The sequence below is a fragment of the Mytilus californianus genome, unplaced genomic scaffold (genome assembly GCF_021869535.1).
Source record: "Mytilus californianus isolate M0D057914Y unplaced genomic scaffold, xbMytCali1.0.p SCAF_6, whole genome shotgun sequence".
In the NCBI taxonomy this organism is placed as follows: Eukaryota; Metazoa; Mollusca; class Bivalvia; order Mytilida; family Mytilidae; genus Mytilus; species Mytilus californianus.
The window spans coordinates 101,727,135-101,745,652 of NW_026262712.1; the positions used below are offsets into that span (position 1 = coordinate 101,727,135).

The window sequence follows — 18,518 nt, forward strand, 5'->3', positions numbered from 1 at the left end:
CTTATTCATACTTAATGAAAATTATATTGTTTTGTTTTCATTTTCAGTTAGAAGAACATGACAAAGCCTTAAGAATACTTGTACATAAATTAAAAGACTTTGGTGCTGCTGAAAATTATTGTCTAGTCAACTCTCATGGCAAAGATTCTTCTTTTCGTAAACGATTATTTCACATACTACTTAGTGTATACTTAGATCCTTCCAATGAGTAAGTAGTTTATAGTTCAAGGAAGAAAATATTTACTGCATATTCTTCTATACAACTTATAGAATGGGCAGAATGATGAATGGGGAAAGACATCAATGACAGCAACCCAATAACTGAAGACATCCAAGTATATTGTTAATTGATATCAACATTACTGATATTAAAAAATTCAAAACTAATGTAAAAAAAAAAAAAGATGGGGTATGATTGCAAATGAGACAACGATCCACCTGAGACCAAATGAATTTAATGCAATGTAGTTTAGTTTTCCTGAAATGTTTCATCTCAATCTTAGCAATGGAATAGATAAGATAAGGTCACTTTGTTGGCCCCTTGATTTCAAAAATCAAAAAGTATCATAAATCTACCAAATAACAAACCTTCAGATGCTTTAATAATGTGGATCTGCTTACCCTTCCAGAGCATCTGAGATCAGTCTTTGGTTTGCTATGTTGTGTTTTGTGTACTGTTATTTGTCTTTTCCTTTTTTCTTTTTTAGCCATGGCGTTTATTTTTGACTTGTGAGTTTGAATGTCCCTGTGATATCTTTCACCTCTCTTTGATAATTGTAAAGTATTCAAATTTAAATTGCTTTGATCTTATATTGATAAATGTTGTTGCAATGCCAAAATAATACATTTCAATTTTTGAATGATTATGTTTCAGACAAAAAGATTCTTTAGTCAAACCAGCTGTAGACTTACTTAACAGTAATGTAGCTGAGTTTGATACTGTCAAAGTAAGTTTATAATTTATTAACAATTTTCATAAATTCCATGTGGAGTTTTAAAGCACTCAAATAAAATACATGAATGTAAGAAAAGTGTAGGTTTGGAATAAATTGATTTCTGATGTCATTTTGACACGCCTACAGAATTATGTTTCATGGTCTGTAGGTTTCTCCATCATTTTGTCTGTTTGTCTTTTCATCCTTTTATCATCAGTCCCATATCAGGTTAGTTTTTGGGTTATTGTAGCTTACCTTGAAGTTGTGAATACATGAACTTGAAACATACAACAGATGTTCATTATGATGTGAAGTTTTGAAATTATATGCAAAATTAAGTTTTTGACCTAATTTACTGTTTACTTGACATGGAAATGTGATGTTTGAATGCAGTCATTTTGTATCAATGGTTGTTATTGAATGATGACCCATGTAAAATTCTCAATATGCCTGTCTGGAACTAAGGGAAACAGACATATTGAATTCCAGAATGTATTGATATTCGATTTCTTTAATAATAATCATTTTTTCTCAAACTTTATTACAATTTGAAGTGTAAAAGAAGCCAAAAAATGCCTGTTCTTTTATTAGCATATAACTTTAGAAGCATTCCTATGACATAAAGTTTACTTGCTATCTTTGTACAAAATTTTCATTTTAATGGAAATGTTACACCTAAACAATGAATAAAATGGGCTGGTTTGTTTATTTTACATTAGAATAGAGATAACCATATTGTAATTGAAACTTGACCTATGTAAGAGTTCTATTTACTATTTGATAAAAATGAGATATGCATCACTAGGTAAACTCAACTTGCAACAGTTAAACCTACATTTTAATTGAGGCCAGCTTCATTTAATTTAAGCTTCAAATACATGACTGTTATATCTAAAGTGCAAAATCAGTACATTCTCAGGTTAAAATATCTTGTTCAGGTAGTTTACCATGAAGTTGTGGTGACTAGAACTTAAGGATGTTCGCTCCTCTTGTTTTTGAATGTTTGCCAGATATTCCGAATCCTCTGGTTTTATCCTCCTAGTGCCATTAAAAAAAAATGCCCACTAACCCCTACTTTTCTTTTCTTAATTTTATTACATATAGTTTAAAAGCCATATTTGAAAATCTTATAAAATTCTTGTTATTTTTTCATAGTTTTTGAAAGAAAAAAGGTGCCAATGTCAAATGTATGAAAAATCTAGAGAGAATCACTTCCCGCCAAATTTTCAATGGCTTATATCCCTAAAAACAAGCACACATACCCTTCATTTTTTTCTGTTTTTTTAGTTCCTTTACGTATATACTCTCAATTCATAACAGTCTTTTCAAATGCTTGTTATTTTGAAACAGAGTAGCGAACATCCTTAGTACACATTGTCATTATGATGTTAACTTTTTAGATTGTATGCCAAATTACGGTTCTGACCCTGATTTCATTGTTAACTGACAATATGCCAAATTACGGTTCTGACCCTGATTTCATGGTTAACTGACAATGTGCCAAATTACGGTTCTGACCCTGATTTCATGGTTAACTGACAACTGAAACGTGCTAGGGCTAGTAGGGCATGGTGTCCTATGGACAACGTTTTGGTTTAAATTTTGCATGAGTGATTTTTGTGCCAGAGAGAAACAAATACCCATAATGGAAATTATGTAATCTTTAAAGTGCAGGTTTGATTTAATAGAGATTTTGGAGAAAAGATTGTAAATTTATTTATGTATTTGTAGGTTTTACAATCCTTGCCAGAGAACTGGTCTGTTAGTTTAGTTTCTCAATTTTTAAATCGTGCAATACGGAAAAGTATGAACAATAGTCGGACTACTCGAATAGAAAGAATGATGTCAAGGGGAGAGAATTTACAAGTGAAACAAAATATAATAGAAATTCAGAAGGAGTTTGTTACTATGAATGATGACAGGTAGGTTAAAAATTATGTATATAGTTGGAGGATAAACAGCCTTGGTTGTTAGCGAGATTTAGTTGCTATGCACTTTATTTATGTATGTGCATGTATCTCACACTATTAGTAACATGTGAGCACTTTTCAGATCTGTCAGACACCAACTTTCTGTTTGCTGATACTTTAAATTTTTTATGCCCCAACTGTAGCGGAGGGGGCATTATGTTTTACCCATGTCCGTCTGTATATCCATACGTAGGTCCCAAAAACTGGTTTCCGTTCTCTAACTTTAGGTTGCCACAACCAAATGTTATGAAACTTATACACGATGCTTATGACCACAAATTACAGACCAAGTTTGAATTTTGTAGCGTCACTTTTTCCGTTCTAGAGTTATGCCCCTTTACAAATAGAAAAATTGCTGAATTTTTCATTTCTGTTCTCTAACTTTAGTTTGCCTCAACCAAATGTTATGAAACTTATACACAATGCTATTTACCACAAAACACAGATCAAGTTAAAATTTTGGTAGCGTCACTTTTACCATTCTAGAGTTATGCCCCTTTACAAATGGAACAATTGCTGAATTTTTTATTCAGCAATGCTGGATCTATGCGATCACTCTGGTTTTGGAGATGGTGCAGAATACTAAGTTGAAGACATATCATGAAACTTATTATGTGTTTTAATGACTTGCAGAAACTTTCTACATCATTTTAATCATCAACTGCCAACTTTTGACATGTTATTTGACCTTAAATTGAAAAAAGATTGGTTAAACAACCGGTTTATTTTAGATATACACTTGCATATAGTTCCTTTGTAAATCCAAATTTATAATGATTTACTATTTATGAATTAATTTGAAAAAGTATTTGTACATCAATTGAATCAGTTGATAAGAATTTTGAAAGTATTTTATTAGTATCTTATGGTTGTGTAAGTTATTGTTCAATGAAATTTGGGTCAAGTATGTATTAATATATCTAAGTTGATTCCAACACTTTTTTGAAATGGTATTAACTCCAATTCTTTCCATAGGCAATTTAAGAGTCAGTATGATTATCAACTGTCATGATTTTCAAATAATTACACTCAAAGGTGTAAATATTAATTGGAAACAACCCCAGTTTGAATTCACCACAGTTAATATCTCATGACCTGTTACATAATTAAATAGACAAAATTTATTACACACCTAACTGAATACACACATTCTTGACCTCAATAGTAAACCTACAAATGTATTATTTATTTTGATCTACACTACATTAAAATATTCTGTTAATTTTGCTAGCTAGCTAAATGATTAATCATATGTGTTTTTTTTTCAAAGAAAAGACAAAAAATGAAAAAAATATGTTTAAAAAATGCAAGCAAATTTTATTTCACTTGTAAAATCAGTGTCATTATCATCTGACATAAGTCAATAATCAAGTTCTAATTAATTAGTTACAATTATCAGAAATTTGGTTGAAACAATAAATAAAATTGCACAACTCTTACCTGAGCATTTTCTGCAATAAAATTTATTTGTTTGTTCTACATTTATATCCCATTATATTGATATTTAACAGTAAATGGAAATATCTCAGCATTAGGTAATTGTAGATTCAAGATTCAATATTTTATTATTGTACATTTAAATTTGAATACAGGAAATGTATTTTTTCTTAATAAAGAATGAACACCAATTCAGATAAAAAATAGTTATTATTTTTTTTTATTTTTGTTGTTGAGAAAGTGCATTTCCAAGGCCTCTTTCTGGAAATTTTAAGCCAATTATAATTAATGGCATATAAGCAAATATATTACTTGTTTGACGATTTCCCTTTCCATTCTTGTCAATACCATTAAATTGCAAATATTTATAAAAAAAAAAAAAATCTGACAAGAGTCTAAAATTGAAATATCAATATATATATCAATATTTGCATCAGTATTGCAAAATTCCCTACCTTTGGACATAGAAATTTTACGGTAAGATTGGAAATGAAAAGAGAAAAAAAAATTTGAAAACAGTAGAGTCTGAAAGAATATCAGACTAGCTATGAATATGGCTGGATCACAACATCAACAATGCTTTGATTTGTTTCCGTTCGCTAACTTTAGTTTGCCTCAACCAAATGTTATGAAACTTATGTGCAATGCTTATTACCACAAAACTCACGTCAAATACAAATTTGGGTAGCGTCACTTTTACCTTTCTTGAGTTATGTCCCTTTATAACATTATATGCAAGCGGGGGCATCATCTGTGTCTCATGGACACATTCCCCATTTATTTAATATGTAAAATGAACTTGAAATTTTTATGCCCCCGCCGTAGCAGAGTGGGGATTAAGTTTTACCCTTGCCCGTTTGTATGTCTGTCCATATGTACGTACATCCGAAAATCCGTTCTCTAACTTTAGTTTGCCTCAACCAAATGTTATGAAACTTATACACAATGCCTATTACCACAAAACACAGATCATGTGTGGATATTGGTGTCATCACTTTTACCGTTCTAGTGTTATGCCCCTTTACAAAGGAAAAAATTGCTGAATTTTTTGTTTCCGTTCTCTAACTTAATTTGCCTCAACCAAATGTTATGAAACTTATACACAATGCTTATTACCACAAAACACAAATCAAGTTTAAATTTTGGTGTCGTCACTTTTACTGTTCTAGATATATGCCCTTTACAAATGGACAAATTGCTGAATTTTTCGTTTCCTGCTCTCTAATTTGAGTTTGCCTCAACCAAATGTTATGAAACTTATCCACAATGCTTATTACCACAAAACACAGATCAAATTTGAATTTTGGTGGCGTCACTTCTACCGTTCTAGAGTTATGCCCCTTCACAAATGGAAAAATTGCTGAAATAATTGTTTCCGTTCTCTAACTTGAGTTTGCCTCAACCAAATGTTATGAAACTTATCCACAATGCTTATTACCACAAAACACAGTTCAAATTTGAATTTTGGTGGCGTCACTTTTACCGTTCTAGAGTTATGCCCCTTTACAAATTTTACAAATGGAAAAATTGCTTAAATATTCGTTTCTGTTCTCTAACTTGAGTTTTCCTCAACTAAATGTTATGAAACTTATAAACAATGCTTATTACCACAAAACTCAGATCAAGTACAAATTTGGGAAGCGTCACTTTTACAGTTCTTGAGTTATGTTCCTTTATAACATTATATGCAAGCGTGGGCATCATCTGTGTCCCATGGACACTGTCCCAATTTATTTCGTCATGCATTTGTCCAATACGACTGAACTGAATGGTGTATTTTTTTTTGTCACTCTTCCATCTGAAAACCAGAACAAGAAAATGAACAGATGGTAAAGCTTCTTAGATGATTGACTTACACAATTTCTATTAGCAGTAGGAGCTGTCTTACTTGGAATAGATGAAAATATACCTAATTTGAGAAACAGTATTTCATTAATGATTGACTATACATCAGTTCAAATAAGTTAATGCATGAAATGCAATCAAAACCCTTTTGCTACTGGCTTGCTAACTATATCTTCCAAGCCACATTTCTACTTGTGAAAGTTCAAACAAGATAGTGCATTGAGGTGAACATTCTTTAGATCATATTCATACCCATGTCCGCAATTGATTAATGATATACTCTCAGATATTCAAGTTACGAAACATTGATATGGATGTGTATAACCATACTTAGGCTGTACAGTGACCAGTTGTTGCTTAAATCCATGTCCATTAGATTCTAGTGGATAGTTCTCCTTATTTATATATTGTCAAGAAAAATGTTTTATTATTAATTTGATAAGTTGTGCATGGTGTATAAATTAAGTTCAACTACAATTATAGACAGAGGAAGATAAATCCAATTCAAATATTCACTAAATGTGTTCCATTACAATTCAATGTTTAATTTTGCAAAATGAAAGCAGTTTTTACCCTTCAGTGCTCATAAGCACCTTGATTAAACTGATAACCACCCAAGCGCCCATTAAAGATGATTTTGTGTACAGATAAATCTTCAAGTAGGTATGCCAGTCAGAACATGGATATAGACACAATCATTTCACTTAATTTATCACACAGATTTTATTGCCAAATAAAGAGTTTAAATAATGTCACCTCCACTAACATGATGAATATTATAGTGCTGCAAATGTGATACAAGTTTCCAGTGTTGTTCTGAGTAATCTCCCTTTGACCAACTAACATGATGAATATTATAGTGCTGCAAATGTGATACAGGTTACAATACACCATTAGATTTTATGGGCGCAGCCATTTTATGAGCATAACATGGTATTCAGAATTAAAAGTATAGCTAATCCTGATTGGTCGATATGTGTGCCCGTTATTTTTTATTATTAGAGACTTCCTGCACTCTGCATTATACCAAAGGTCAAATAAATTATTTTCTTTAGCCCTAACGGAACTGAGAAGTCTTTTCAACGCTAGGATGAGACACGTATTTTTAAGTGCAAAATTCATAGGCATGAGAGATAAGTACAAATTACGCCAAGAAAAGCAACGCGAACCTATATTTTTTGGACCAAAAAAAACTATCCTAATAACTTTTCTTTAATTCTGGCAAGGTTTCGCTGAAAAAATCAACTTTCTAAAGTCTGTATCTCGAAAAAGGCTATCATTGTCGCCTATGGGGAAATTAATTGTTTATTTCAATCTACAAGTTTCCAGTGTTGTTCTGAGTAATCTCCCTTTGACCAACTAACATGATGAATATTATAGTGTTGCAAATGTGAGACAAGTTTCCAATCTTGTTCTGAATAATCTCCCTTTGACCAGATCTTATTGTTCTATTTTAGTAACTCTTTTATTCAGGCCAAGGATGTCATGCTTTTCTCATTCAATCTAAGATACACTAAATTATTCATAGAGTTTTCATACCTTGTTAGTTTTATGTTCAATTAACCTGGATACCTAAATGTAGACACTCATTACTTGGTTATTTACCTGTAATGACAATTCACCTGAATCGGTGTTCAACATCAAAGTATCAAACCTGTTTTTTGTTCTCTTTCATCTGTCGTATTGCTGCCCTAATAAGCCTGATGAGAAGCAATTAGGATTGCTAGATGTTACAAATAACCTATTTCTCAAATTTGACTTTGATTCATAAAAGTTATTATCTTAACTACCATTTTACAGAGTTTTCTTTCCTAATTATAATCTTAACCATAATATAATTGTACTTGGCACTCATCAAGAAAAAATCTTTGATAAATTGAAGCATTCATTGGTGATGAAAGTACATTTATATAAGCTTAAATTTCTGTAGAAGTATCACAGGCTTTCTTTTGAAATATTTTATGCTTAAAAATATTTCACGTATTTTTTTCCCACTTGCATTGAAATATAAGAGAGATATGAAATTTTAGTCATCCATAGAAAGATATATTTTGAGTTGAAAATTACAAGGAAACATCATAATCAGATTGGAATACAATATTTTGTACACTTTCACAAACAACTAGTTCCACCCCACCATTTGTCCATGTTCCTTTTCTTGCTGTCAGTTGTCTTTAGTCTTACATAAATGTTTTGTCCTGTAGGACTTTTGCTGTTAATGGTAGATATCTGATAGACTTTGTTAAATATATTTTCTTCTCGCTTAGACCTTTTGTGATTTAGAGCTTGACATCTATATAGACACTTGTCTTTTGTTAGAGACTACAAGTATTAGACCTTTGGTGATTTAGAGCTTGACATCTATATAGACACTTGTCTTTTGTTAGAGACTACAAGTATTAGACCTTTGGTGATTTAGAGCTTGACATCTATATAGACACTTGTCTTTTGTTAGAGACTACAAGTATTAGACCTTTGGTGAATTAGACCTTGACATCTATATAGACAACTGTCTTTTGTTAGAGACTACAAGTATTAGAACTTTGGTGATTTAGAGCTTGACATCTATATAGACACTTGTCTTTTGTTAGAGACTACAAGTATTAGACCTTTGGTAAATTAGAGCTTGACATCTATATAGACACTTGTCTTTTGTTAGAGACTACAAGTATTAGACCTTTTGTGATTAAGAGCTTGACATCCATATAGACACTTGTCTTTTGTAAGAGACTACAACTATTAGACCTTGGGTGATGTAGAGCTTGACATCTATATAGACACTTGTCTTTTGTTAGAGACTACAAGTATAAGACCTTTGGTTATTTAGAGCTTGACATCTATATAGACACTTGTCTTTTGTTAGAGACTACAAGTATTAGACCTTTGGTGAATTAGAGCTTGACATCTATATAGACACTTGTCTTTTGTTAGAGACTACAAGTATTAGACCTTTTGTGATTTAGAGCTAAACAGATGTCAAGCTCTAAATCACAAAAGGTCTAATACTTGCAGTCTCTAACAAAAGACAAGTGTCTATACAGATGTCAAGCTCTAAACCACCAAAGGTCTAATACTTGTAGTCTCTAACAAAAGACAAGTGTCTATATAGATGTCAAGCTCTAAATCACCAACGGTCTAATACTTGTAGTCTCTAACAAAAGACAAGTGTTCAATGTGTCAGGACATGAACCAAAGGCAACCACTTTACTACATGCTCCTGACTTAGGACAGGTACATAATGAATGTGATGAATGTGTCAGGACATGAACCAAAGACAACCACTTAACTACATGGTCCTGACTTAGGACAGGTACATAATGAATGTGATGAACCTGTCAGGACATGAACCAAAGGCAACCACTGAACTACATGCTCCTGACTTAGGTCAGGTTCATAATGAATGTGATGAATGTGTCAGGACATGAACCAAAGACAACCACTGAACTACATGCTCCTGACTTAGGACAGGTACATAATGAATGTGATGAATGTGTCAGGACATGAACCAAAGACAACCACTTAACTACATGCTCCTGACTTAGGACAGGTTCATAATGAATGTAATGAATGTGTCAGGACATGAAACAAAGGTAACCACTGAACTACATGCTCCTGACTTAGGGCAGGTACATAATGAATGTGATGAATGTGTCAGGACATGAACCAAAGACAACCACTGAACTACATGCTCCTGACTTAGGACAGTTTCATAATGAATGTAATGAATGTGTCAGTACATGAACCAAAGGCAACCACTGAACTACATGCTCCTGACTGAGGACAGGTACATAATGAATGTGATGAATGTGTCAGGACATGAACCAAAGGTAACCACTTAACTACATGGTCCTGACTTAGGACAGGTACATAATGAATGTGATGAACCTGTCAGGACATGAACCAAAGGCAACCACTGAACTACATGCTCCTGACTTAGGACAGGTACATAATGAATGTGATGAATGTGTCAGGACATGAACCAAAGGTAACCACTTAACTACATGGTCCTGACTTAGGACAGGTACATAATGAATGTGATGAACCTGTCAGGACATGAACCAAAGGCAACCACTGAACTACATGCTCCTGACTTAGGACAGGTTCATAATGAATGTAATGAATGTGTCAGGACATGAAACAAAGGCAACCACTGAACTACATGCTCCTGACTGAGGACAGGTACATAATGAATGTGATGAATGTGTCAGGACATGAACCAAAGGTAACCACTTAACTACATGGTCCTGACTTAGGACAGGTACATAATGAATGTGATGAACCTGTCAGGACATGAACCAAAGGCAACCACTGAACTACATGCTCCTGACTTAGGACAGGTACATAATGAATGTGATGAATGTGTCAGGACATGAACCAAAGACAACCACTGAACTACATGCTCCTGACATAGGACAGGTGCATAATGAATGTGATGAATGTGTCAGTACATGAACCAAAGGCAACCACTTAACTACATGCTCCTGACTTAGGACAGGTACATAATGAATGTGATGAATATTTCAGAAAGTTAAATGTACCATTAAAATTTGAAAGGAGAGGGAATGAAATTTTTATACATTCCTGAAATCAAGAAGTAGAATAGATAAGGAATTCTTAACAACTAAGCTTAAGTTAAGCCCAAATCTAATCTCAAATATGTATAAAGATTTTACTGATTTGATTTCATCGATTTAGAATTATTACAGAAAAGCACTTGCACAAGCCTTTACTTTTGAATACATATGTAAATATATATAACATAAAGATTTTGTATTACATAACAATAAGTACAGTTAAGTATTGTGTTTTGACAGGCTGTTTTACTCTTTGTCAGTTGTATTTTAGATTTTGCATTCTACTTCCTTGTTAATTGTGTTTTACTTGACATCAGTTTTATTCAGGTATTTGATACAGACAGTTAAGGATATATTTTCACAATAACAACAGGATTATTTTTCAAACGTTTGTATGTCCTATATTTTGGATGATATTCATACCTGTATATATTTAACCAACACTAGCCTAAAATTAATTTTTAATGCATGTCTTTCATTTTGGATGATGGTCATTGATGTATGTATTTGACCAAACATAAATCATTAAAGCCTAAACATCTGCACACATTTAAATAGTTTTGTGTCTTTTATGAAAAGTTAATGATTTAGTAAAGGCTCTTACTTGTGTTTGAAAACTGCTCAAATACTGATGAGAATAATTCTTTTGAGTGAATATAGTGACAAGTGCAAACACTTTGTCCTCTGTATGTCAGTCTTTCCTTCCAAAATTTAACAGTTTTTGAATTGCTGGGCCTGTAGAGATTGAGTTTTTTTTTTGTTTGTATTTTTGTAGTGATAAAAGTTTTAGACAGAATTCACTTTTTTTTTGTTGCAATTTTTTTTTTTTTTTTTAACTTTTATCCTTGAACTTTGATAAATTCTGCAAAAGAATGCACATTTTCACACTTTTTATGGCAGTTATTAAGTTAACTTTTCAGCATTAAGTTGTGTAGAAATGAGTTACATCAAATTTGTGTTTTGTTGTAGTTCATCTACTATTGACAGATGTTCCACTTAGAAAATAATGAAAATGGAATTTTCCCTCACTTCATTTTGCTGTGTTGATCTGATTTTTATACGTTTGTACTTGTATTATGAAGAGTTATACAATAGAGTTTGTGTTAGGTCCTTAAGTTAGTGTCTACAGAAAACTGACTTTCCTTTATTCATTATCATGTCCTCCTTTAGTACAACAGTTTTCACATTCTTTTTAAATCATACTTGCTGATGTTGAGCTTATTATTATGATATCTACATATTGAGTTTCATTCTGTTTGACCTACATTTGACTGAATTTATTCACATGGAAAATTTAATGGCACTTGTCAATATTATTACTTTATCAAATTACTTTTTATATGAATATGAATGTATAGAGATGATATATAAATGAAGTTGCACTGTGTTACAATTCTATGACCTAGAAAATGTCAAAAAAAGATCTAGTTGTACAAACCTTTATCTGTTCTGCAGGCAGATATTGCTCAAATATATTTTGTATGATAAATTTGTGTGACACTATTAAACAATTTTGTTGAACCAGATGAATATTTTAATGAATAGTGTCTCTCTATTGATGTCCAGGTTTAGAAACTTATTTTGAAATCAAGGAAGAGGCATTGGTGGCTGAGTGGTCTAAGTAGTCAAACTACTGTATCACTAACCTGTCAACACTGAGGTTGTGAGTTTGACTTCAATCTTAATTGACTAGGATTGTAAGTTTTCCTACTGAAGGTTGATGGTTCTGACTGGGCACTCTGGCTTCCTCCACCGATAAAAACTGACCACCATAAAATAGAACAATAGTGCTGAAAGTGGTGTTGAACACCAATCAATCAAACAAATAAATGAAATTCAAGATCATCTTGATTTGGCATAGTTCTGATTCCCCTTAGGTTCTCCATTTTAATCTGTTGTTTCAGCACTTGAACATTTGGTTCAGGTTAATTAGCTATCGCGAAAATCCAATTTGTTTAAAACAATATCTATATTTTGTTGTCAGCATTCTAGAACTGAGGACTTCTAAACAATATTTATTGAATCATTATACTTCACTTACTTTGACTGAGTTGTGACCCTTGCACCCTAAACATTTGAATGATTGACATTATTATTTTAAGTTGTCCATGTCTAAGTTGCTGCATATCATCCTGAATATGCATAAAATATTTGCCACTGTTTGTAAGGCAAACAATGACCAATGGCTACTTATTTATGTCTTGCGTTTGTAAATCTAACAACGACCATTGTTTGCTGCTTATTTGTATCTTGCAGACTAATCTATTTCTGTTTCCAAACAAAAAGAATATGATATATCTGTAGTATTTGGTATCACTGAAATTTACTTTTATTAAAGAAAAAAATCCCATTCTACTCAAATTTGTTGGCTTTCAAGAAGTCATGCGCTGTAAAAACTTTTATAACATTATCAATCAATCTTTGGTAAACTATAAACTTTAAAACATTTCATTGAATTGCACTGAAATAATTTTACAGTACACTTTATCGTAAATTCAACATGTTTTTCTGTCAGATTTAGTTTTTTATTTGACTTTTGTGATTATTGATTATTTTGTCCAGGGCATGGTGTGACCTCTTCCTGGAGCAATTTATCCTTGGGCATATTTATCCTTAAGATTTAACTTTCCCAAAGAATTTAAATAGACTATAAACTATTGCAGTTAAATATTTACAGGTATTTTATGAGAAGTAAAAAGAGTTCATCAGGACTGAATTACAACAACAATTTATACAAGCTAGTCATATGATTCAATGTCATTGTTATCAAAGTTTGTATCAATTAGTTTCAGTTTGTAGAAGTTAGCTGATATTCTGAGGTATCACCACAGTTGTATAATATTTATAACCAGAAAGCAGATTTTAAATCAGAAACTGGAAATTCATAGAAAGCTTCTTAGTTTGCATATGACTAGCATTACAAAATTCATAAACATAGAATTTGATGGCCAAGCACATCTTAGTTTTCAAGTCACATTTAAAACTGTTGCCCATTTTCTACGCCCATTCTCCTTCTGAAACTGAAATGAACTACTGGTTAACTTGTTTTCCTGTTGAGGTACTGACTGTAAGACATAAAGTTACAATTATATGTCAACAAGGTCAAATGTGATCTTTTAAACCTATAAGGAAGACCCAATAAAAAATCCCTTAGTAAATTTGTCCTCAAGGTTCAGTGTGATAGTGTCAGTATTTGTAAAAGGAAACCATATCAGTAATATTAGCTCTCGTTCTGGTAATAGCTCTGTATTAAACCATAAATACTCCTAATATCATCAAGTTACAATAATAAGATATATTTGTGTATATAGTAAGTGGTTTATCATTTCTATAATGGTCAATCAGGTACGTTTTATTAAACCGTAACTTGACCGAGATAATTAATGTGTAATTTATGCAGGAACATACATGACTTTGTAGATAGCTAAAAAGGCTAGAGCTATATCGATGAGTTGCAAATCTATATATTGAGAGCCATTAAAACAGAAGTTGCTGAAATAATATATATATATAAAGCACTGGGGAAAAAAAGGGATCTGTTAACTTGATTATATGAATGCAGCCATTAAAAAATGAATCTCTGTTTTTTAAATACCTTCTCATAAAGGCCACAATATTTTTCCCCAGTGCTTCATTTCATATATAGTTTTGTATATTCTATCAAGCGGTAAATAAAAAGATTTTACCACTTTATCAGATTATTGGGATCTTAACAAGCAAAATATAAAATAGGATAAAAGTTACAATCTTATAACTAAAGAATTGTACTAAATGTTATAAATTGCTTGACTTTAAAAAAAAATCTGTTCTTATTAATCATGCAATGAAAAAGGTAGATCCTTTTACGGGAAACAAATAGCAAATTTGCAATTCTCCTCTTTGAAAAACATAACTACAATGCATTGTCAGAGAAGAATTTTATTGGTTTAAAATCCAAACAATAGCTAGGATTGTTACTAATGAAAAACATACAAATAACAAAACAATAAACAGAAAACAATACAAACATGTAGCATTGAAAAAATAAAAATAAAAAATGTTAATATTTATTACAATACTATTTTTGACAACAATTTCAAGAATCATAATATTTAGGAAATGAATTTATGGTTCTGAATTTTAAACTTTAAAAAATGTGAAATATTTACATGATGCTTGTTAATAAAGACTGGACAGAATCATTCTACAGGTTGCATTAAAACTTGGTATCATGAGTGAAATTTGACAGCATGTTACACCTATTGTTGTAAAGATTTACAATTTAAGTCAGTCAGTATAGACTGGGATGATTAAGTACATAGTAATAACTGTTAGAATGAACAGATAAATGTTATTTATTTAACTTTTTAAAGTTTGGACCTATTCAGGAAAACCTATAACTATATACATGTTTGTATTGTAAATCCATTCTGTGATATGATGTATAGACAAGAGTTCTCGAAATCTTTTTCCCTTTCTGGTGGTCCTTGAAGAAAATCTGGTGGTCCTTGCTATTATTTCTATTGAAAAATACAAAAATTGTGTCGATCCTTGCAAAATTTTGGTGGTCAACACTTTTCGAGAACTCTGATATAGATGACTTAAGTCTGTGTTTAGCTCTTGCAAAACATGCATATGTTATGTAGGTCATCCTTGCCAATATGGTAGATAGGAAAAACTGCAGCAAGCACTATTAGTCATATTAATACCTCCAGCAAACAAAGTTTGGTGGTTTGGGGGTGGGGGTATTTAGAAATCACTCTGTTGTGTCCATGCAGTAACTATAAGATACTTGGTATTTTCATTAACCACCACCAGAGGATTGTGTCACTAATAAACTTGAAATGTAAAATAGTAATGATTGTTAATTTTTTTTTAATTAGGAGTATTGTGTTCCACTTATTGATGATAACTAATTTCCAGCTACAAAATGTATTTAGATTTATCAAAATTAGAGTTATTATTATTAAATGTTTAATCATATATGTGTAAATAGAATATTTCTTGAATACGTTAGTTATTTGCTATATCAATGCTGCATTATGAAAAATATACTGTAAGAAAACTTATTTTTGTAGATATTTTTTTGTGCTTAGCTCTTTCTTCCTCAGACTTCTCAACTATTTAATTTTTATTTTCACAATTTTCTTATTTGTTTATGTACGCTAATATAGTTATATTATAATGGCAGATCAAAATTTACCATATTTGTGTAAATTTAGATTTTCTTAACTTTATTATTACGGAAATCACAAAAATAAATTGCCTTAGAGAAAATTACTTGGTTTACAATAATTCCCCTTTGAATACACATTAATTAATCTACAAGAAAGCCACTCCAGATAGGTTTACAAACCACAAATTTTCAGTTATGAAAAGAAGAAAAACATTTTGGGAAATATATCAATTGTTAGCCAATCATTACCCAAGGGCTTGGTAGATACAATGTGATACATATCAATACAATCGTGATGATTAATCAATAGTTGGGTGTCAACCTTAAATTTTTATATTGGGATCAGTTCAGCTATCGATTTTAGGTTTAAATTCTTCACTAGATCATAAAGAATGAAATGATAAATTGGTAAAGAGTATGACCTATAGAATTACTCTAAAGAATTTAACTAGATAAACCTCAAATATTTTATACGTTGACATTCTCCTTTATAGCACTGCATTATTGTTAAGTATTTGTATATGAATGTATATAATGAAAATGCACTGGGTACATGTCAATATGGCAACAGTTTAAAGTTTGTTTCAAATGCAACAGACAGATACATCCAGAGGAAGGTATATTTTCTTCAGGGAGTTTTAAAGGAGTTATTTGAATGAAAACAATGAGACAGCAACCCAATGATAAAAATAACCAAAAGATATCTTAAGGGCAATATATAGTTTCAACAATAAACAGGTGACTAGGTCCAGCTGATTATAGTCCATGGTAAATAAAAATTGTCTTACAGGAAACTTATTATCAATCTGTTTAAAACTGTAGGTCTAGCACACTAGCACGTCAAAATTGGCCATGAGCAAAGACTATTTTCTGGACCTATTGTCTGCCAAATGTCTTCATAGCATCCACTTGCCTGGAGTAAGCAATGATGATCTCATAGATTTAATGCCTTGCTGAACTTTGTCCAACCAAAGACTTTATAAATTGTATATTTTGTTTCTATGTTAAGCATACAGCATTTGGAGATGTTACAGGCTGTTCTTGATACCAAAAGAAAGTGTCTAGATTGAATGGAGACTGTTACCATGAAAGCTAACACATTAAAACTCCGGCCTAGCCTATCAGACTTGTACAAGACAGGGTTCATTTTCATATACATTTATTTCCTAAGGTTTGTGGTTCTCACCAGGTACTCTGGCTTCCTCCAGCAATAAAAACTGACTGCCACGATATACGGTAGCAAAGTGTGCTGACAGTGGTACTAAACACAAACAATTAATCAATCATATCACTTTGATGTTTCTCATCCAGAAGATATTTAAAAATGTTCGTATAGTTCCAAAGTAATTGGTAATTTGGTCCATCAATTTAAAAACACAGATTACTATTTGTTACTTATATGATAATCCTGCAGCAGCAATGTACTTCTAATCTTATTCTTCATTCATTTTTTCTTTCCATCTTGTTGATAAATTCTACATTATTAACTCAATATTTCAATGTTGTTTCTTAAATGGCAACAATTTGTATATTTTGTAATGTAAATATAATCCAATTGCAATCTATCTATTAAGCTTTTAATAGAAAAAAGTATGAAAGGCCTGTAAACTATTTCAAATTTGTCAAATTGTAAAAATTCTGTATAGTGCAGTGGTAGATATTTTAAGTTTTTATTTTAAGTTGTTTTAGTTTTAAACAGAATTTTTCTTTTCTTTCAATATTGTTTGCATGTTTAAAACATATTATATAGGAGTATTTAATATTTCAAATGGTAATTCTACACTCTCATAGGGTTATTTTTATTCATAGTTGACCATATAAAATAGGTAGGATTGATTCTTATTTACCTTAAAGTAGGTATTATATTTAAAACACATTTTAGTGTATTTTTAAGTTTCTTATCACACTAGTTAAAATGTTTTGAAATATCAATAAAAACTTTATGCATCAAAGAAAAAGATACTAGTAGTAGACTTCGTAAAGAGGTTTCATGTTAAAATTTATTACTTATCGGCCTGTTACAAAAAGTTTACTGTAGGAAATCAAAATATTTTGCAAACATATGAAAAAGAGAGAGCAAATATAAATATTGCAAAATATTATAGTGGGGTATTTTTTTTATAATTTTATTTCACACTGTAAGCTAATCAGCCACTAAAGATCTAGTAAATGTAAAGTTGGTAGACACAAAGTCACATGACCATCTAGAGGATTAAAACTAAACTATTTAAGGATGCAGTCAGGTCAGGTTTAGGAATTTTTGTTAGATATTTGAATTCCTTGGGTTTTTTCCTAAGATACAGGGTAAATATTTTGCCCCATATCACCCACTTTTCTTTTCATAGAAGACTTCAATAGCTCATAAAAAGGTCATTACCAAAATTTAAGCAGATTCTAGATTTTGTTTCTTATGATTTGAAACCCAAATAATGACAATGCTAAATATAAGGTAAAAGTCTTGAGTCAGCCTTTTCCCGCCATTTTAAAAAAATCAGATATCTCAAAAAGGAATTCCATAACCTATCAATATTTTTAGCTTATTTTGTTCCTTAACTAATGCTCTTCTGACATATAGTATCAATTTTAAATTCTAGATTTTTTA

At 31.3% G+C, this 18,518-nt stretch overlaps 1 protein-coding gene across 3 annotated transcripts in view; it reads left to right on the forward strand.

The window, feature by feature from the left end:
• LOC127706757 (transforming growth factor-beta receptor-associated protein 1-like) overlaps positions 1 to 18,518 on the forward strand; it is a 78,191-nt gene that overhangs the window by 34,344 nt on the left and 25,329 nt on the right. For all 3 annotated transcript variants that reach the window (XM_052211419.1, XM_052211421.1, XM_052211420.1), the window contains 3 exons: positions 48 to 208; positions 875 to 947; positions 2,667 to 2,857. In XM_052211419.1, the coding sequence (XP_052067379.1) occupies positions 48 to 208; positions 875 to 947; positions 2,667 to 2,857 (425 nt within the window). The remainder of the gene's footprint in view (positions 1 to 47; positions 209 to 874; positions 948 to 2,666; positions 2,858 to 18,518) is intronic.